We start from the raw sequence: 21,790 nt of genomic DNA, 5'->3' as shown, positions 1-21,790 counted from the left end.
TTGCCCAGGCTGGTCTCAAACTCCTGGCCCCAAGGGATCCTCCTGCCTCTGCCTCCCAAAGTGCTAGGATGAAAGGCATGAGCTATGACACTCAGCTCAACACTCTTCTTAATAATAATAAAACCCCCTGAATTGGCATCTTCACAAATTCATGTAACCCAAATTTAGCAGCCTAACAACTTCACAAGGTGTGCTGCACAGTCACTATGAGAAACAATTTCATTTCTACTCAGGTTCCCAAATTCACATCCGGCCCCCCACCTTTCAGCAGGTGCCTTGACATTTTTATTTACAGAAAGGTTATTTGCAGTGTGAACTCTTTCAACTTTTCACTCACTTGGCTCTCTTGGCTCTTCTTTCCTGTTTGAGAGGGAGGATGCTTCCTCAGACTTGCCACCAGTGTTCTCAGACTCCTCTGCCCTTCCCTCAGAAACCTGTTTAGAGGACATCCTATTGCTTGGATTTCAGTCTCATCATCTTTACTGATGTTCTCCTTTCAGTTGAAAAGCAAAGCAAAATGTAACCATAAAAAAAAATGAAACCATAAAAATGCTAGAAGAAAACACTGTTTGTATAAAATGTCTTGGGGTATGAGCTGTCTTCCTATTTTTTGCATGAAACTCATGAAGAAAACCCACGAAGGAAGAGATATTTTAAAAATAGGAATAAAAAAAAAAACTCAATAAAAAAGCACAAACAAATCAAAGACTAATAACAAACTGATAAAATTATTTGCAAGGCATATGATTGATATAGGACTAGTATCCCCTTACATATTATATAACTATAATCCATAATCAACAATTACAAATCAATAACAAAGAGATGAGAAGGCCAATAAAAAATGGCTGATACCTTAATTATTAGTATGAAATTTTGCATTTTTTTGTATAAAAATAGCAATATGAACATTTCATAAATTACACAGAATTACAGACATATTGGTTGGTATATATTCCCTATTTGAGAGCATTTTACTATCGCTTATGGCTAAGAGTTATGACTACATCTAATGACAGGTTAGTAGTTCATTTTGATTAAAAGAACCTCCAGCAACAAAGATTTTTTTTCTCAATATATGGTTTAAAAAATGGCAAACTATGGTCCTGTGGGCCAAATGCAGCCTACCACCTGTTTCCATAAAAAAGTATTATTGGAACTCAGCCATGCCCATTTATTTACAGAATGTCTCTGGCTGCTCTCACAAACAAGGGCAGAATAGCTGCAGCAGAGATGTATGGCCTGCAAAACCTTCAATATATACTATTTGGCTCTTACAGATAAGTTTGAACCACATATTTAGAAAATCTAGCTTACAAGGAACACAGAAACGTTTATTCAGTTTTCCAAGATCACACCTTTTTAATTCCATAAAATTATAGTGTACAAGAAAAGCAATAAGGTTTTCTTTTAAGGACATAAATTCCTTAATGAAAAGGATTTCGTTTTTATATTTTGTGATAATATGTCCATATTATAATAGTTGAATAATGGAACAATTATCTCCCTTTTATACATAAGTTTTAAAACAGATTTTAGAAAAACGTCAAGAGTTACAGACATCCATGACAGAATTGAATATAACAATCACAAAATTATTTAAATAGACCGAATATTGCAGTTTTGTGTGTTATCTTCCTAAGCCGCCATACATAGATCCTTTCTTCTATCTTCTGATTGCTACATTATCTAACAGAGGCCAATAAAACAGAACCCCCATTAGGCAGATTCCTTAAACCAGACCCTACTGCTGGTTTACAAAGAAAAACTTGCAAAAGAAACTTCCTTTCCCCCAAGAGAGAGTCTCATTGTCTCCATCAAAAACACAAAGTCTGAAAGACTTACTGGAGCCACTGCTGCAGAAGGGGTGATAGGCTTCGACTGTGCATCAGGGGAAGAGGTGGACTGTTGTTTCTCCAGGAGAAAAGGGGGCTGCTTTAATCTAGTACTTGGTGAGAGAAAAGAAAGTGAGAGGAAAATTCTTTTTAATGGAGCTAAGCAATTCTCTCATTCTTGCTATATTTGGTTCTCTGGAACGGAAGGTTCTGAGGAGACAAATCTTAGGCAGACTGGGATTTGAAATTGAGCTTTCAACTAAGAAAAACAGGATCAATGAAATCTCTCTAAAATTTCCCTTGAGCGAGAGCACATTCATCATATAAAAGTTGTATATAAGCGAGTTGTGCTCTTTTCTCTACAGATCAGGGTGTCGGGCAAATCTAAGACCTGAAAGAAAAGGTCAGATCATTTATCTTAGAAAGGAGGAACTTCTTCTTTTTCTTTTTTTTTTTTTTTTCTAAAATCAGGTAGAAGACTGAAAATAAGCCAAACTATTAGTAAGAGTTTATGATAGAACTCAAACCTACCGTTTGTGGTAAGCCTGGGTGACACTTTAGCCCAGTGTGATTTCTCCACAGAGACTTGAGCGGTTTCCATTATAAAAAATAACATCCTATATTAATTTGTATGTTGAGGTCATTATTAAATATTAAACCAACAAACGCCCTTGAGACAATAACTATTTTGATTCCATTTCTTTGTTTTAGCCTATCAAAAAGTTCGTAGAAAGCTTGAATGATTTTAAGAGGTTATTTAATTTAAAATTTAAGACTCTCCTACATATCTTCATTGAAGAGTAATTAAAATAGGAATAAGGAACTAGAGTACAAGTTATATAGACAAGACACTGAAATTATAAAACTAGGTAGATCTTTGTTTAGGTATCATGCTAGGATTTTTGGACATTGTTAAGACATAAAGATACAAAATCTCATTACAAATAATTTTTCTTACAAGATGGTTGCCAAAAGTATAATATGAATAGTATGTAGTAGTATGAAATAATATGTGATATGTTGGCTACCCAAAGTGTAATCTGAATAGTATCAATAGCATGAAACGATAATGATTTGGTTGACTTAAAAAATATTTTTAGGGACATTACTGGAGATTATTTAAAAAGGACCACTGATAAAATAAAATATCCTAAGTCTACTAGTGGATACATGGTTACGCTGTAACATTTTTAGTTCCTTAATGAATATTTATTGAGAATTCCATGAGGCACAGTTAGTATCACATTTCTGTTTTAAAATAATGATCCATGGTCACCATCGACTTACCTTTGGTGTTTTCAAAATTAGAAATATTTGTTTAGAATTGTTTACGTATAGGTGGCACCAGCTAAAACTATGAACATCATGAAATAAACCTCTACTTAACATTGTACAAATGAAGAGGACAAGTAGGTACTTATTTTCTTGAGGACTTAGAAGATTCCTGTTCTAACAAATCTAATTCTTCGAAGGCCCAACCCCAGTGTCTTAGAAGGAGCTCAGCAGTACCACTGTGTGAGCAAAGATAAGGCAGGGGACCCCTGTTTATTTCACATTCGGTATCAAAGGTTAAACTGTCCTTACCAGGTAGCTTTTACTTTAGATTGTTTTCCAGAAATCCTTTTTCATGTTATCTGGAAATGTTAAGTCTCCTTCAGAGGAAGGGTTTATCCACTGGCTGCTTTGGTATCTTTCCTTAAGATAGCATTGATTTAGTGTTTCTACCCAAATTAAGAGTAGACTTTGATCATCCTAGCATATTTATAACTCAACAAGAGAAAGACTAAAACATTGGTATACATTTTTCTATGGATCTAGGAAATGATTATGTCTTACCAAGATTGATGTAATCTTTCACCACAGAGTTTGGAAAAGAAATAGAACACTATTTACATATTCATCAACATATACTTATTGAGAGCCTTCTACTTTACTAGGTGCTATGAGGAACAGAGGTGGCTCCAAAGATAAACCCCGGACCCTGCTCTCGAGTAATTCACATGGTGCTTAGGGTGACCAGACCTAGACATGTAAATCATTATGGTACGGGATAGATAATGATTCATACTGTAAGTGGGAGTAGAAAAAGACTCCGAACAGATTTCACAGGAGGAAGTAGCCAACCTTAAAAATGTGTACATCAACAATTTTCATTGCCTCATTTTGAATCCCAAAGCCCCAATCCAAATCTTTCTGTGGAAGACTATCTGAGTGTAACAAAAATTGCTATTGAAGAAGGTCTGATAAAAAGTATTCATACTGTGGCATCTTTCTGGTACTGAAGAGGCCATCAAGGTTCAATAATACCTGTTCACATGGTTAGGTTACCTAGAGTCCTGAGGATGTGTATCTCCAGATGGGGCTGAGTGCCTGGGTCTGGGTAGTAATTTGACACATGTATGGGATGCTACAGCTTTAAAAGCATGTTTCCATCTATTATCTGTTAATTATTATCCCCACAGACAGCCTGGCACCACGGTAAGTGCAGCTGGGACACCAGGGTTCTAATTCTGCTCAGCTCTCTCTGCGTAAAATGAGGCATTTGGTGACTAGATTCCCACCAAGGTTCCTTGTGTAGCTAGCTGGCTAAGGCAATTTTTATTATCACCATTTTATAGATAGGGAAACTAAGGTTAGGAGAGCTTAAGGGACCTGCCCAAGGCCCCAGATAATAACTGATATCTAATACTTGAGATTACATACCAGGCCTATAAGGACAAAGCATTTTCTTCTACATCATAATCACAACCACACCTAACATTTGTGGACAAGAGTACAAATAGAGGCCCCACACAGCATTAATCTAAGTATTTAAGTTATAAATCAAGATAACAAACTGCTCAACAAAATATGATCTGTCCTCCCGCCTTGACAAATACCTCCTCACAAGGAAATGGATAGCCAACTGTGAATTATGAATTCTTGAACTCCTGCAAGGTGGAAGGTGGAAGGTGTCAGGGAAGATAAAGCTGATCCTAACTGACCCTTCTTCCTGCACTGGGAGAGGCCGAAAGCACCTGGGAATGCATACCTCAGCCCACAGGTCCAAATACGGTCCATACCCTAACAAAAAGCCATTTCTTGGACACAGGGGTGAGTTCAGAGTCCGAAGCAGATCCTGGAAGGAGGTTTGATACTATTAGAGCAGGGCATTCAGAGTTCTATCTGGAGTGTAGTCTAGAAGAGGGTTCAAGGCTCCAGATGGGCCATCATGTTGACCCTGAGAGGGGCACTGCCAGAGGAGAGCCAAAGGGTAGCTCTGGGTAGAGGTCCCTCTTGCTTGAGTTTAAGAGGCAGTCTGATCACATTGCCTCTAGGTTTAAGCCACGAGAACTCTGTTGAGACAAGGAAGTGTAGCCTTGTCGTTATGAGACCAGGCTCTGCAGACAAATATCTGGGTTGGAGTCTTACCTTGTCCACTTCCTAGCTGTGACATCTCAGGCAAGTTACCGATCACCTCAGGGCCTCAGTTTCCTCATCTTTAAAATGGGTGTAATTATTACGCAGAGTAACAGTACATGTAAATCACTTGGCCGACATTAAACATTGGATGTTGACAAGGTTCTCTCCAGCTGTATTAGGTGAATTTGCCTCAGAGACGTTTTTCTGGAGAATTACATAAGCATAATTATATCTAAGCACTCTGACAGTCAAGGTGGAAGCCCTCTCTCCACTAACCGGAGGGACTGGGTGCGGGGGCAAGCATCACCCACCTCACCCAAGGAATCTGCTGCTGCCCACGTCTCGCCTGGCCCGGTGCCCAAGGACGTCAAGCTGCAGACTCGAACTTTAGGAGCCTTAACCAGGAGTTTGGAGAAGGCTGACTCTCAAACGCAGCAGTGAGTCACGGCAGGACTAGGAACAGAAACCAAGTGTTAGCACACTGCCGGCTCATCTCTCTGATGCTGTCGGTTAAACCAGTGGGCAGTGGCATCGGCTAAGAAATGCAGGACACAGAGCCAGGGTTGACGCAGCTCGGTGGCCTCCCCACCCCCTTCGCCCCGGGGCTCCCGCTGCCAGCGCTAGGCTGCAGACAGGTCTTGACATCTCTCCTTGGTGAGGAACAAGAGAGACTCAGAACAAGTCGAGGCATCTCCCTCTCACCTCCCGTGAGTACGAGAAGAGCCAAGTCTAGCGATTGCCCGCCCGACAGCGAAGACGTTTCCTACGGAGCAAGCCCGGACATTCCCCCCACCCCTCCGGGTGAAACGAATTCCAAGTGGCCCATTTCTCATCCTAGCCCCATCCCCCTCCGTGCAAAAAACTTGGAAACTTTGTGGTTTCTTGCGGACCAAAAACTGTAATTAGCCCTTTCTGCTCCCTTTAAGGGACAGTCGTGACTGGGCACGAGAAGTCAGACTCTCTCGAAAACACTAACAAAGAACTATATTTAGGTCTGAGCTCTCCGCCTAAATTCCTCTTGTTTTTTCACTTTAGCTTCAAAACGACTGGGTTGGGAAAGTGGGAGGAAGAGGGGGGAGCAGCGGAGAAAGAACAGCTGTGCCTCCGCCTCTCAGCTCAATCTCTATAAATAACCAATCGCGAGCGAAGGCTACTTTTTAGCCAATGAAGCAGCCCAAACTGATAAAACCTTGGAGGCAGCCAATGGGAGAACACTTAGGGGTGTGAGACTCGCACCCCGAGACCAATGAGTGCGGAGTCTGGGAGAGGTAATTTGAGCTGGAGTGTGGGTGTGTGGTGCAAAAGCTTCCTACTTCCAAGCCCGAAAACCTGCTCTGCGACTGAGCATGCCCTGACTGACTGTGGGCGCCGCCGAGACTTCTGGATCGGGAAGTGATCCGGTCTCCGGGTTTTGACCACAGCCGAATGTGGTGGGTGAGGGTAGGTAGGACCCACAGGGACCCTGCCCCGACTGAGTTCGGGCACACAAGGCTACCCCTTCCCTAATCTGGGCAACGTCTCAGGCCCACCGTCTCTCCCGTTTTCTTTGTCCGCGGGCTGCAGTGCAAAGAGCCGGCCAGAGACGGCGGAGTAGCGTTTATGTTGCGAACGGTAGAAAGAGCTGTGGGGTGTGGATGCTCCGCCCACCGCTCACGCACTCGGCAGCACCATAATGTCCTGTGGGTTTCCGGCCCGAGGCACACCGGCCCGGGTCGTGTTGAATGGCGTCCACGAGCCTCTGGTAACCGGAGTCAGCAAGCGCACAGCCCACTCCACCCCTGAGCCGGCTCGCCGCGCCCACGCGTTCCTCGCAGAGCCACCGCCCTTGCGCACGGACCCCAGAGCCGTGAAAGAAAGCGGCCTTCGTCCTCTCATCTGAGCCTTCCCAGCCCCCTTACACACAACACACACTTCTCACCTCCTGTACCCCATCCAGTTCCTGGACTCGCGCCACTCCCGAACCCGGACTCGAATCGGGAGCCCCGCCCCCGGCCCCGCCCCCGCCCGGCCTCTCGGAAAACCAGGAGCGGTATCTCGGGCGGGGCGCAGCCGGCCGCGCACTGGGCATGCTCGCCGGGGCGGGGAGGGCCGGGCTGCGCGCGGCGAGTAGGAAGCCCTCGCCCAGCGGAGGCTGCAGGAGAGAGCGCGATGGGCCGCGGCGGTGGGCGCACGTTCCGCGGGGACTCATGCCACGCGCATCCCGACCCGACGCGCAATTAGCAGCCGCCTCCACAGCCCTCCACCACCGCCTCCCCACCGTCTCGGGCTGCCGCGGTGAGAAGATCCAGCCGTCGCCTCGCACAAGCTGCCGGCATTGTCCTCCCGGTGCGCCGCCCGGGCTGCCCCTACTGCCGCGGACTGCTGCGGGCCCGGGACCCGCGCCCAAGGGACGAGCCGCCGCCGCCGCCGGCTGGCCCGGCCCCAGCCCCTGCTTGGTGATTTCTGCGCCCTGCGCCCCCCGTCACCCTCTCCTGGGTTTTTCCTGCGGAGCTGAGGAAGGGGAGAAGTCCAGCCGCCAAGCACAGCCTTCCCCGGCGCGCAGCCCCGACGGGGCCGCGGCAGGCGCGGCGCGAGCGCTGACGGAGCCATGAGAGAGTACAAAGTGGTGGTGCTGGGCTCGGGCGGCGTGGGCAAGTCCGCGCTCACCGTGCAGTTCGTGACCGGCTCTTTCATCGAGAAGTACGACCCAACCATCGAGGACTTCTACCGCAAGGAGATTGAGGTGGACTCGTCGCCGTCGGTGCTGGAGATACTGGACACAGCGGGAACAGAGCAGTTCGCGTCCATGCGGGACCTGTACATCAAGAATGGCCAGGGCTTCATCCTCGTCTACAGCCTCGTCAACCAGCAGAGCTTCCAGGACATCAAGCCCATGCGGGACCAGATCATCCGGGTGAAGCGGTACGAGCGCGTGCCCATGATCTTGGTAGGCAACAAAGTGGACCTGGAGGGCGAGCGCGAGGTCTCGTATGGCGAGGGCAAGGCCCTGGCCGAAGAGTGGAGCTGCCCCTTCATGGAGACGTCGGCCAAAAACAAAGCCTCGGTGGACGAGCTGTTTGCCGAGATCGTGCGGCAGATGAACTATGCGGCGCAGCCCAACGGCGACGAGGGCTGCTGCTCCGCCTGCGTGATCCTCTGAGGCGCCCGCGGTCGCCGCGCGCCGGCCGCGTTTTGCGCACAAAAGCCAAACGCACCCGACTCTCTAAATGTGATTTCTCTTCTTTCTTTGAGATTGGAGACGACTTTGCATTGGCCAGGATGTCCCGGAGCCCGGCTGGCCTCTGCAGCCTGCGTCCCCTGCCTCCACCCCGTTTGCGAGGGGGTGTCCCGTCCTGACCATCCGAGACCCTGGTGGAAATGTGGCTCTTTGCAGCATGTACGTTTCTCATTGATTTTGGTTGACGCTTATTTCCCGTTTAAGTAGCCATTAAGGCGCTGTATCGGCAGCTTGACACCCGGCAAGCAAAAGTTTCAGCCTGGAAAAAAAAATGGGGGGGAGAGGTGAAAGAAAAGCTGAGGAAGAAGGTGGAAAAGTTTTTTTGGCGAAGGGGGGGGGTGGGTTTTTTTCTTTTTTGTTTTTGGTCAACAACCGTTTTCTACTTCCAAGTTTTAAATACATGGAAGGAAGTCCAGGAGGACCATATGAAGGAGCAGGAGGAGAGGAAGAAACTTTTGTTTTTACTTGTTTTCCAGGAGTAGCTGGAAATTAAGATTGGGTTCCTTTTCTGCCAGCTTGGAAGGGCAACCCCGTGACTGATTGCGATTCTGAGGATGTCTATGCAAAGTTGGATTCTTGTTACAGTATATCCAATCTGAAGTATTGCACATCTGAACTGGGACTGTTAACACTGATGCCAATACAGTGTGGGGTGCCAGAAAGTGTCTGCTGATATTTGTGGAAAAAAAAAATCTATTTTGTTTACCTACTGTATCAAAGGGGAGTCTGGGGGAGAACGGTAGTATTTTTTTTTATCAGCTGTGAAAAAAATGTTACAGATCTGCACATTTTTGTGTGTACTATTGTGTGTGAGTGTGTGTGTGTGGTTGTTTTTTTAAGTTTAGCTTTTTGGGGTTTTTTTTTTTTTTTTGGGCAGTAACAGATTTTAATGACTAGCTTTTTAAAATACAGTACAAAGACTTTGTAAATGTGATTCAGGGCTCCCAGCACCCCTGTGTCTGCAGAGTGCCTTCAAAACTCAGCTGTTCCAGCCGGTGCCAACCTGTGAACTTCCCTCCATATCCCAGAATCTGCTATTCCCCAAAACACTTCCCAGTTTCCTTTCAGTAATCTTCCTGAAGGAGCCAGGACAATAGGGCCTGTTGTTTGGTGAATTTCTTTATCATTTTCAGACTTTAAAATGTAATTTCCATGTCTTGCAATGAATGTTTCATTTTTTTGTTTTTGCTTCATTTTGTTCAAATTTTCAGGTATTTAGCTCCCCTTTTATATTATTTTTAAATGTTTTTTGATTATTTGTTATAGGGTGTTCCTCCAGAAGCAAAGAGCAAAATTTTGCTGTTGTGATGTACCAAGAGAATTTAACTAATTGTAATTTTTAATTTCATGCGTTTAATCATTGTCTCCTCATTTTAAGACTTTTAATACAAGTGTCATTTTTAAAGAAACAAACCCAAAGCTATTGTTTGTGTTTCTGTGTTTCATATTTAGTAATTTAATACAGTATCATTATAGTATCATGGCTGAGGTGGACAGGGTCAGGTACATGATGCCCTCAAGAGCTTTTGTCAAATTTTGAAGACAGTATATCATTGACAAGTTTGGTGACATTATATCCAGCTTCTTAAATATGTAGAAAATCATCTAGGTCTAGGAAGCCCTGGGTATGACCATACCCCCTCTGATTAGAAGGTGAGCAGGTATATTGAATCTGTTCTGCTGACATGCAGAAATTTACCTCACTGTAGGTAGGGAAGGGGAGAAACCAACCACTTAATACTACGTTAAATCTGGAAAAGTAACCATCCATCTGGCAAAGTAGGGTGGCACTTCTTAATTTTCTTTTTTTTTTTTCCTGTTTATGTCACACAAGAAAACAAAAACATGTTTGGGGAAGATGGTTTCCAACTCTGAAGTCACCTAGTGACGATTTTTGCAGTACATTTGTATGGGTGATAGATAATATCTCAACCCTTTTGAAGTTTTGATTTGGAAATAGATTTAAAAAGAAAATAGGCTAAGACAATTTCCTTGCTCTCATTGCACACTGCTTTTTGTGGACCATATTTGATCTTATAAGTTTTTTTTCTAACAGTAGGAGGCAGTGTGAGCTTTTTTTTTTTTTTTAAGGTCTTTAGTCAATAATACAACCTCTACAGAATAAAAGAAAATATATGTCCATATATGTCAAGAGAACTTGATATACCTTAGATCTGTGAAGTGTAGCTGAAGTCTGAAGCATCCTTTGACAAAGTGATTTATTCCCTTGAACAAAGCCAAAAAAAATTACAGGCGCAGGTTTCTTTAAAGCCGTATTAACATATCTTGCCTTAAAATGTGGTGTTTTTTTTTGTTTTTTTTGTTTTTTTTTGTTTTTTTGCCCAGGAGGCATCTCAGTATTCCAGTGTGGGGGAGCAGCAGAGAATTGCCTGCCATAGTCCTATTGCCATTTTTTTCACTCTGATCTCACTTATGTTATCAAACACAATTGGGAGGCAATGGTATAAATGTTCTATACGTAGAAATTAAGAGAAGGTTCAAATTTATGCCTTTGTAAAAATTCTTTCTTACGTTTGAGTACTTTTAGTTGCCTAAGTAGATGTAAAGTGTTGAAAATTCTGAAGACGTGTCAAGTACTATCTGGAGGATTTTTTAAAAAGGCATTTGGCATTTGACTGTCTTTAAAAAAATTTTGGAAGCCTTTTGACAAAATGCTGCCAAGTATCTAACTAATTTAAGAAATGTATATATATAATGACAGGAAATAGTTGGAAGTGGAAAATTGGAAATGAAATAGGTTGCTGGGTGCATTAATCACCTTTGCACAGGATTTAGTCACTTGCATGACTAAATTCTTTATGGGTCTGGAATGGCAGAGCAGAAGATTTTAATATGCTTTTACTGAGTACTGTAAAATAAATGCTTTTTGGATTCTCAGTGAAAGCTATTTTGTGTGTGCCTGGAGCAAGAAAATAGTTCTAAGGTTTTTGGCTTTGTCTACTATTTTTTTGACAAAATTAATAGAAATTAGGTACATTCCTTTTTTTTCTTAAGAAAAAAGTGTTTCTAGGAGTATGTCAGTTTATTTGGCTAGTAAGAACCCTTTCTAATATTAGGGTGTGAAAAGAGATAAGAGCATTTGTTTCAATGAAAATGTTAGGCTGACTTAAGTGTTAAAGGAAGTGAGTCAGGGAGGGAGGAGTTTGTTGTAAGTCAATCACCTGGCAAAACAGAAATTGGGTGGGAAAGGATTCTTTTGGGGAGCAAAAGAGGACTTTTAAACTTGACCCCTGCTGTTTTCTAATAGCTTTGCCTTTTGGTCTCTGACAGCCATCCGGGTTTGGGTTTTATGTCGTGTCAAAGGATTATTTTTGTTCTCCTTTTGTAATAGCCTCAGGAAAGTTAAAGGTATCTTCTTAAGTCTAACACTTTTGTCTTTGGAAGTTTCACTTCGGTAAAAACAATTTGCATGTTGTTAATTGTTGAAATATACTTCATTGAATCACATTTTGGGACCAGATCTATTTGGGGTAAGAATTATTTAAATGTATGAGACTTCATGCTTTCTAACTGGTTAATATTTCCTGTAGGTGGGAATCCTAAAATGCCTCATCTAATTGAATTAGTCAAGTAGTTCTGTTATTGCACCCCCTTTTGAATTATAGCCCAGTGTTTCTCTCAGGGGGAATGGGAAAGTGAGAGAAAGCTGTATGTAGCGGCCAGTCTTGAGAAATAGATGCAAAATGCCTTCACCTTAACGGTCATAAAAGCATGAATTTATTTTTCACAACAGCCAGAATACGTTCCTACATTATAAATATGAAGAGAACCAAGATTTAATTTGGAGATCACCACTGTTAAAACAATACCAAACATTTGTCACAGTGTCTGCTTAATAGAGAAAAGCTTGCTAATATAAATTTTGTCTTTGTAAAATGTAAATTTTAAAACACTACTAATGTGGTATCTCGATTATAGTATTTTATTCAGACTACTAGGAATGACTGAATGCAATTCATTAAACATGGTGCTAGTTCTAAATAAGATAGTTGATCTAATAACAGTAGAATTTTGAAGTTTTGAGAATCTGGTTCAGAGGTTCTCAAACTTGACTACATATCAAAATCACCTGGGTATTAAAACACATTGCTGGGCCCCTCCGCCAGTTTCTTACTCAGTGGGCCTGGGTAGGGTCTCGATTTTCATTTCTAACACATTTCCAGGTGATTATGATGTTGCTGTTCTAGGGACCACACTTAGGGAGCTAAGGATCTAGCCCAAACTCCAAATGAGTACTATACTGAGAGTCACCTAGACACTCAGAGACACAGACTTAAGACCCATGTCACACATTTTTGAGTGCTGTCTACCACAGTCATAGAATAATCTTGATTGACATCTACAGATGAAGAGAACATACACCATTTACACTAAGACTGTTTTGCATGTGAATTGAGGGGTAGACTCATTCAATACAGGTAGAGCTTTTTAAAATCATTTTTACGTGGAGAGTTTGGTTGTGGTGTTCAATGTTAACTCAGAAGTTGACTTTAAATGAGAAAATGATTAGAATAGAGGGACACAGCCTAATAAGTAATTAGAATCAACATTCCCTTCCCCTGCAAAAAGAAAAAACTTTGAAAGAAATATCTTCAAAAGGGATGCTTTAAAGTATTTGTCTTCAAGATTAAAAGGCAAGGATTTTAACTTTTCATGCTTTCTAGAAAGGATTCTAGAAAAAATTGTATTAGAGAATTTAAATTTTCAGGTCATGGTCAGCACACATGTATATCTACAGACATAACACTCGATTTCTTAGCCAGAATTCCAGGTGTTTAGTTAATTCAGTCTCATGTATACAGTTATACTGTTATCCATTCTGAGAAAGTGAAGAACAGTAGTAGAGATCTAATTACAAATAGTACAGTTGCTCATTTCAAATTTCTCTTTTACAATTCAGAGAGTTTAATACCAGTTTGTAGGCTGAGGGAGTAATAGCTACTATTAAGATGTTAAGAATAACATGATCCTGTTTGTTTGGGTGGGGGAGAAGGGAACTTAACTCAAATTTCCTTTTTCATTCTTATTATTTTCTGGACTTAAATATTTGCTTGCTTTTACTCCAATAATAATAAATAATAATAATAAATATTTTGATGAAAATATTGTTTTGCTCAACCCTATTTTTGCTGTTATTGTGATTTTCATAGCACAACAATCTGGCTCACTGTAGTAGTTTAATAACTATGTGCTGAATGAATGGACTATGGAGTATTAAATAAGACTAAAATGATTCTAATAGAAGCTGAATAATGTAGGTTTTTTTTTCTCCCCTACCCATCATGGATTTATTAAGATAGTCTTTGGAGCTATGTCTTCCATTCCAGCTACACATAAAATGAAACAAAAGGTTTTTTTTAAGTTTAGTTTGCCCTTCTGGTAAAGGAACATTCCTATATGCTGTTCTGAGACTAAGGTTCACTTTCAAAAGTTATAAACATTTATGGCTAATAGTTGGAGATCTCTGGCAGTTTTAGAGGGCTCATGATAGTATAATGAAACTCTGACTTTGGTATAATATTTTTATCTCAGCTTTCATTTTATGTTTATTTCTACTACTGTTAATTTAAATTACTACTACTTGGTTCTGTTAAGCTGTTGAACTTTAGGCTTCTATTTATTTTGGAATAATATATTTTTAAAATGTCCTATATTGTAAAGTTATTCACCATGTCTAAGACAATGAGAATTATGTGATATTTCATTCTAATAACTGGTTAATAATCATTAGAACAGACCTAGTTCACATTAAAAGAATGAATAATAGGATGACAATTTTTATGGCCTTAGTAAAGGCCATAGTTAGGCTTGAGAAGCAGAAATGGCTAAGTGGTATAGACAAACAGGAAAAACAAATTGGCCTAACGGTTTTTGGGATTGTTAGTGTTGATCTGTTTTATGAATTGGAGGGGACAGCTATTTGTATTCTTTATTGTCCAATTGACTATACTTACTCTTTTTAAATTGAATTATCTTACAAAGCTACCTGAGGCTAAGTTTGTTAGAGATTTGAAAATGTGTGGTTGCTTTATCTGTGGTAATTGTGAAAAATTGCAAAGGCAGAAAAAATTATTTTGAAAATAGAAAAGAGAAAGAATATTGATGCAGGTGCCCCAAAAAGGCCTGAGATTGACCTCAGTTGGTTGCAGGAGACGTTGGTAAACATAGCTAAAATTGATTCATTGATTATTCAACAAATATTTATTGAGCACATACTACTATTAGCTGTGGTGTAGGGACTAACACATGGGAGGAAGTCAGGTGAAAGAGCAACAACTTTATGCTTTTTTTCACCATAATCTGTGAGAATAGCATATGTTAAGCAATAATGGTACATGGAAAAGTACATCTACATTTGTCATCAGTTATAATACTGTAGGTTTGCCTTGTAGGCAATAGGGTAGATAAATTTGATGCACATGGGGACTTTTCTTTGAAAGGTATGTGGATATTATAAATAAAAATGGATTCCATAAAGTTTAAGTAATTAATAATTGTTTTGTTGCATGTGGAACTGTGCAATGACTGTTGTCGTTTCTTTTATTTCAGTTGGCACGTCATTTCCAACTTCTTTTTTGAGATTGGGTAAAATTGGACACTTAATAGAAAATAATTTTGCTTTTTTATATTTTCATGTCCAAGGGAAGAAGGAAAATGGAGAAAAAAGATTTATGAAATTTATTCACTGTCATTTTTTTTTTAAATCAAGAAACCAAAAAGGAAAAGACAATTTGGGTTACATTGTCAAAGAAAGAATTGTTGGTGTGTAGTCTTTTGGGGTTCTTCATGTAAAGAAGATTCAGGGCAGGATATTTCTTTTGAAAAAGACAATCTTGTAAAAATGAGTGTGCCAAAGAATCAAGCAGACTTTTTAAGTTTGCTAAGCTAATAGTTATTTTATACAAAAGCTCTTGTTCTCATGCCTTTAGTGCTTATTGGAAGAAGGGAACCAACTAAGAGAAAGAAATGTTGGGTAAAAAGCTGCTTAAGGTAATAATAATAGCAATTATTGTAAAACCATATGAATTGAAGAGTGGAGTTATTAACCTACTGCGGTTTGCAAAATGAGTTCTAGTGACCATTTTGTGTAGACTATCTCATGAATTTAACAACATACTTTTTAAGTGTGTAAAGTTACAGAATTAGAGAGGTAACAGAATAGTTGATGTGAAGGTATTTCATTTTTTCCCTAAATTGATTGCTATAGAACCATTTATGAAATGCAGATTATTACTTACAGTTTTATAGCTTGAGTAAAGGTCTTTATTTTATATGTTATCTGGCCATTTATAAAGTTTTCAAAATCTGATTTTAGTCATAAACTCAAAATATTTTAATGTTATTTAACATACATATTAATATTAATGTAATATTTTAAATATTCTCTCTAGAGGCTAACATATTGAATTATGTCTCATTCAAGAAAAGAGTCTCTAGAGATCTGTAGTAGTATAATTCTATAAGAATATATTTTAATAAATATATTTTAAAATATATTTTAAATAGTTTTGAATTTTATGTTTTAAGCAGGTAATAAAATTATAAGTGTATTTCTAAGTTTGATTCCTGCGTTTAGTTATCTTAGTCATATTACCTGTTATTTTTCCTTTTGTATATCATTTCATTCATCCTTATCTGATTCAGGTAAATGGTTTTCTCTGTCACTAATGTAAACCACACTAATTGACCAAAAAAATCTAAGAACTGCTTAACCGATGGCTATATAAATGTGGTTTTCGTGTTATACTGTAAAGAGAAGTATTTTCCCACTATATTTGAGGTGCAGAGTGAAAAGATCGAACTAGAAAAGATTGCCCACTAAACAGATATTAACTTCAGTTTGGGCATAACCTCTTTGTTTTATTTTTAAAACTGATAAATGAAATTTTGAAAACAGGAATTACATTGTAGGAATACTTACTGTAATATACTTAGAGCTGCCAAAAAATATTTCTAGATCATATCTTCTTCCTTACTAATCTTGTGCTGAGCTCAAAAAATGAAAACCTAAATTTGTTTTCTTTCTTTAAGAGAATATTGCATCATGAAAGGCAGAGCCAGTCACAATTGAAAAACCTAATCTGAAAAGCAAATTTGTTTTTCTGTGTTTTTTTTTGTACAAGCCAGCTTTTATTTTGTTATTGAGGAAGCATAAATAGTGGTCAGGGTAATGAAATATTTTTCTTAATCATTTTGGTAGCATTCAGCAGGAGGAGGTCTTGGTACTCTTTTCTTGTTGCTAAGGCTTAAGAATGTGATGGAGCTGAGAAGGAGCATGAACTGCAGGCTGCAGTGGAATGTTCTTCAGCCCACAACTCCTCCTGTGTTCCTGTAATACCAGATGATGTCCTTGTGTTCAAAGTTATGATTCATTGTGACTCGGGATTGACTGAAGCTTAGGGCTTCTCCTGGCCAAAGGTGAGGAAGCCTGTGGGATGGAGTGATAATGCTGCTGTAATAAATTGGACCTCAGTCCTATTAACATTTGAGCTGAATAATTCTTTGTTGTGGGGAACTGTCCTATGCATTTTAGAATGTTCAGCGGCAGCCCTGGTCGCCTCTACTTGCTGGATACCAGTAGCAACCTCCCTACCCTAGTTGTAACAATCAAAAATGTCTGCAGGCATTGTCCTTTGGGGGCAAAATAGCCCCTGGTCTAGAACCACTACTCTAAACTAGACTTTGTGGGGGTGGAGGAGGCATAAACCAGAGAGGAGAGGAGGGTTGAACCTAGAGTGCACTAGTAGTAGCAGTTAAGACTTTCCTTACTCCAAAGCATTGCAATTGACGCTTCTCTTTTAAAATACCAATACTTTTTACTGTGCTTCTGACAGTATCATTTTGATCAGTTCATTAAATCCACACCTAAGAGAAATACATAGCATTTAGGGATTGATGTTTGTTGGGGATTTTGGTTACCTGGAGGGAGAAGGAATGTTCAAAATGAGAGTGTGTTCTGGTTGGAGCGATGAATTTGAGTGGCCAGAGATTACCTCAGGGAAATCTCACGATTAAGTAGAAAGACTTGTAAATTGGAATCCTGAAAGGGAAGTTGAGGGTTACTGTGTTGCAGTTTTGTTTCCGACCCCTTTAGGTCTTCACTGGGAGATAGCCGGAAAGTTTTCATCCTTTAGTCCTCTTCCTCCAGGGCACCTCAGTCTCTTTCCAGCTCAATCCAGGCCCCCATTCAATCAATACCCAACTTCCTCATTTTGGGACAGAAAGGATCCACTTTATGCATCCTGTCCCTCATTATTTTCATTTTTACAATTAGCTCCTTCCTCCCTTCCTCCCCGACTTCCCTTCATTCCTTCCTTCCTTATTTCTTAGCTACCTTCAGAACAAATGACTGTGTCCAGTCATTTAACTGCTGCTTACCTGCACACACCTACCTGTGCCGAGCCCCTCAGCCAGGCTGTGGAGCAGGAGCCTGGGCGGTGGCAATTGCACTGTAATGAAGAGCCTTTGGAATCTGGCAGCCTCTACTTAGCACTTACGTTGAGGCTGCCAGCCCCTGGAATATAGCATTCAGTATCCTGTCAGCAAGTTCATTAATGTGGAATTAACGCAATGAACACGGATCTTTAATTTACTCTGAATCAGACACGGTTGTTTCTGTCCTTAACTTTTAAATGAAATAGATATTTAAAAATCTATCCAGTATACCCCTAAAAGCTTTAGGCACCCTACCTGTTGGGACAATTATGATTCTATGTTTCCACAGGGGGCACATTTGGAAATCAAACATTCCTAGTATGTAGGGGATGTCACAATTTTGTAAATGAGCAAGGACAATCTCCAAGTCCACTAAAAGGCTATAACCAGCTAGAAGAGTCTATAAGCAAAGTAGGCAGTAAATGAAATAATCCTTTACAATAAACAAAAACCTTGTGAAAGTGAATGATTTGGGTAGCTGAAACTTGCTTCTCAAATATAGGAATAATCTTGTATTGAAATGGATGGTGTTGGTAGAAATATTTTATTTGTAGTATCTTTGTATAAATTGAAAATGGAACCAAGATTTACTTGGTAATGTGATCACAATTAAGACAGAAAACAGATATGTTATATGTAAATCTCCTGTTTTTCTTATATTCAGTTCTCTTTTGTAATCATCTGTTTTTTTGTAGCATTTTTTTTAGTTATCTCTAGGTTTTATTGGCTTCGCGGAGTGTTATGTTTTCTTTCTAATCTTTCTAATTAAAAAGTCTATAACAAAGGAAAATATTCAGTTATGAATCACTGTAGCCAGTAGCCATGAAAATATATGTATTCATAAACTGAAGCAAATAAATTAATTGTGTAGGATGTTTTACAATGTCATTATTTGCATTTACCTTTTTTAGCTTGGAAATGATTTTCAATGTAACATTTTCAGTAGAAATGAAATTTACCCTTTGATTAATTCCCATTTGGTTATTATTTTTAAAATATAATTTTGAAGTACTATTATTATGTACTGTCTAGTTTACATTTTGTAGCAAATTTACTAACAATTTTTCTTTTTAAACTTTTTAACTCAGAAGAGTAGTATTTTATGAATAGGAAAAAGCATGTATGTGAATTACTCAAGAGTCATAGAGTAGTTTGGATTTATCAAGGTGGTGGTGATTTTGGCAAAATATTTACCGTCTTAATTACAGGTAATAGGATTGATTTGTACTAGCCCACAGGGAAGCATCAAAAATGCATGCAGTGTGGGACTGTAGTGCCATTTTGGTGTTAACAATCTGGGGTGATGAATGTAGTTGATAATACAGCAGAAATAAACAAAAAATTGGCCTCTAGAAGTATTTTTGCTTAGTCATTTTAACATGAAGTTTAAAAAATTATATGGTAAAAATTATCAGTTATGGTAACATAGTGCCATACAATGAGAATTCCCAGCATTTACATACTAAAAAAAAAAGACCACTTAAATGATCATTTTTCTTATTTCTCAAGGCTGGCCCACTTTGACTATTAAAAACATGGTCTTTTTTTTCTGCCAGAGAATATGAACAGATTTCGTTGTCTGCAATGGATTCCAAATGGAGTCTAAAGTATTATATATCAGAGCTTACATAGATTACAGGAAACTGATTTTTACATTTTAGTATCAGAATATAAACTTTTTATAAAATCTGGCATTAAGCAGAACATTTTATCAAGACTAATCAAATAATAGATATAGTAGACAAAATGAGTGAATTTTATGATGACTGCCTATATCAGTGCCATTGAGATTTCATTCCCTTATTTCAGTTTGTGAAATAGGTATTTTATTGCTACTCTTTATGTGCATTTTGGAGCAAAGATAAAATCTGTATGAAATTCATTGTAAGAAAATTGATCTTTCAGAGTATTTTTCTCTTGGCATTTTTCTTTAAATATAGTTCACCTGAATAGAGTTAAAACTTTTGTCCAAAATACTAAATTATGGTTCTCATAGCAACCATAATTCATTCTCTTATGTAACTCCCTGCTTCATGCCATGGTGAATAAATGCAACATAACTGTAATTAATATATCTTTCCTTAGATTAAATGTGTAGTTTCCAGTAATAGAAGGTGGAGGAAGGTGGGGAGCAATGGGGTGTTTGTAGAATCTGCAGATTGAAAACAGAAGGATTGCTAAGTAATTGAAGAAGTATTTACTTGGGATTTCAGCCATAATATTTTACTTTGTTTCAACTCAAGAAAAATTATGTTAAAATGCACATTTAGATGCATGATGTATAGTATGCGTGAATGAGGTTTCTTAGCTCATTAGACATTATAGATATTAAATGATTTTTATTATTGATTTCTCCTACTGGAAGGTATGCCAGTAAGGGTGAGGAGTTTAACTCACCCCTTTATCTCCAGTGCCTAGAGTTTGTTGTGAGTCAGCATTCAGTATTAGTTAAATGAATGAATGAACGGACAATTAGTAATAAGGGGAAAGGAGTTAATTTTGACTGCAACTAAAAATAGATCACAATTACCAGAAAAATTGGAATACCTGTATTTCCAAGTTCTACATCATCTTTAGGCAAATATTATAGAATGAAAAGTTCTGGCCTGTTCTCTTATTCATCAGTTCTGAAAACTTACAGCTTGGAATGGCAATGCTATTATAGTGTTAATTGGACTTAAAATTTCTATACAGTTGTTAATAGCAAAGTTGAAATAGTTTTAGAATTTTGGAGACATGAGTATACTGCATTGTCTTACAAACCTGTGCCCTCCTCTGCAGTGGTTTTCCAAATGAAGGTATGCCTTGGTTTATACAGTGAGTATGATTCTGAAAAGTCTATACATTAAAAATGAATCATATTAAAGATAAAATGAAGAAACTTACTGTTTAAAGGACCCAACTTTGAATCATTTGAAAGCATATACGTTATTTTATAACGCAAATAATTACAAGCTAGCCATTCGTATTTGTGTTTTAACACACTGGAATTTTCTGTGTGCCCAGTGGGGTATGCTCTGTGGCAGTGGTTCTCCAAGTGAGCTTCTGGGACCAGCAGTATCAGCAGCACCTGGTTAAATATGCATATTCTTAGGTCCTACCTCAGACCTACTCAATCAGAAACACTGAGGGTGGGGCTGAATAATCTTTGCCCTCCATTTTTTTTTCATGGTAAAGTTTGAGAACCACTGATCTATGGGATATGGAAAGGAAAACTTGTTATGAATGGTGCCTGTTTTGAAGAAGAGATAAAAACATATGTACAAATGACAGTAACAACAGGGGATAATAGTAAAAGAGTGACATTTGCCATAAAATAGTCATAGATAAAGTGTAATTAGAATTTGGAAGGAAGCAGAGGTAACTTCACTATGAAGACGATATCCCCAATCATTCATTCATTCACAGAGGCATTCTAGGTGCTAATGCTAAGTAAGACACAGTCCTTGACTTAAGAAGCTCATAAATAGGTGGTTCTACTTGTTGATTACCTCATAGCTAGACGATCACACAATCCGACGGTCTCCAAACTGGAGAGTGCATCAGAATCACTCGGCTGGTTTATTAAAACACAAATTGCTGAACCCCACCCACAGAGTTTCTGATTCGGTAAGTAGGTGGGGCCTAGAAAGTAGCATTTCTAATAAATTCTCAGGTGGCACTGATGCTACTTGTCCAGAATTCACAATGTAAAAATCACTGATATCGTGAATAACTTCAAGTTAGAGATGGTAGTACTGATGCCCGGAAATATGACTTGCCCAACAACGTTAGGTAATGGCTAAGCTGGAAATGAAACAGGTTTCCCAGCTCAACATAAACTCCACTGTAGCCTGCCTTTGTGACGTCCCGAAAAGAGGACACCTGCTTGATCCCACAG

At 39.3% G+C, this 21,790-nt stretch overlaps 1 protein-coding gene and 1 long non-coding RNA gene across 2 annotated transcripts; one reads left to right on the top strand and one right to left on the bottom strand.

Moving 5' to 3' along the window:
- Positions 1–320: 320 nt before the first annotated feature.
- LOC105809189 lies at positions 321–7,215 on the bottom strand. The gene is made up of 5 exons (XR_001137430.1): positions 7,156–7,215; positions 5,549–5,690; positions 5,247–5,441; positions 1,846–1,948; positions 321–493 (listed from the first exon to the last, which is right to left on the bottom strand). It is a non-coding gene; the product is annotated as an uncharacterized LOC105809189 (long non-coding RNA).
- A 151-nt stretch (positions 7,216–7,366) lies between these two features.
- RAP2B (RAP2B, member of RAS oncogene family) lies at positions 7,367–15,041 on the top strand. The gene is made up of 2 exons (XM_012642948.1): positions 7,367–8,613; positions 15,025–15,041. Exon 1 carries the CDS (start codon positions 7,825–7,827, stop codon positions 8,374–8,376), a length of 552 nt encoding a protein of 183 aa, XP_012498402.1. The 5' UTR covers positions 7,367–7,824; the 3' UTR covers positions 8,377–8,613; positions 15,025–15,041.
- Positions 15,042–21,790: the final 6,749 nt, after the last annotated feature.

This window comes from Propithecus coquereli, unplaced genomic scaffold (genome assembly GCF_000956105.1).
Source record: "Propithecus coquereli isolate 6110/MARCELLA unplaced genomic scaffold, Pcoq_1.0 Scaffold19, whole genome shotgun sequence".
In the NCBI taxonomy this organism is placed as follows: Eukaryota; Metazoa; Chordata; class Mammalia; order Primates; family Indriidae; genus Propithecus; species Propithecus coquereli.
The sequence above is the reverse complement of the archived record's forward strand: the minus strand, read 5'-3'. Positions and strand labels throughout refer to the sequence as shown.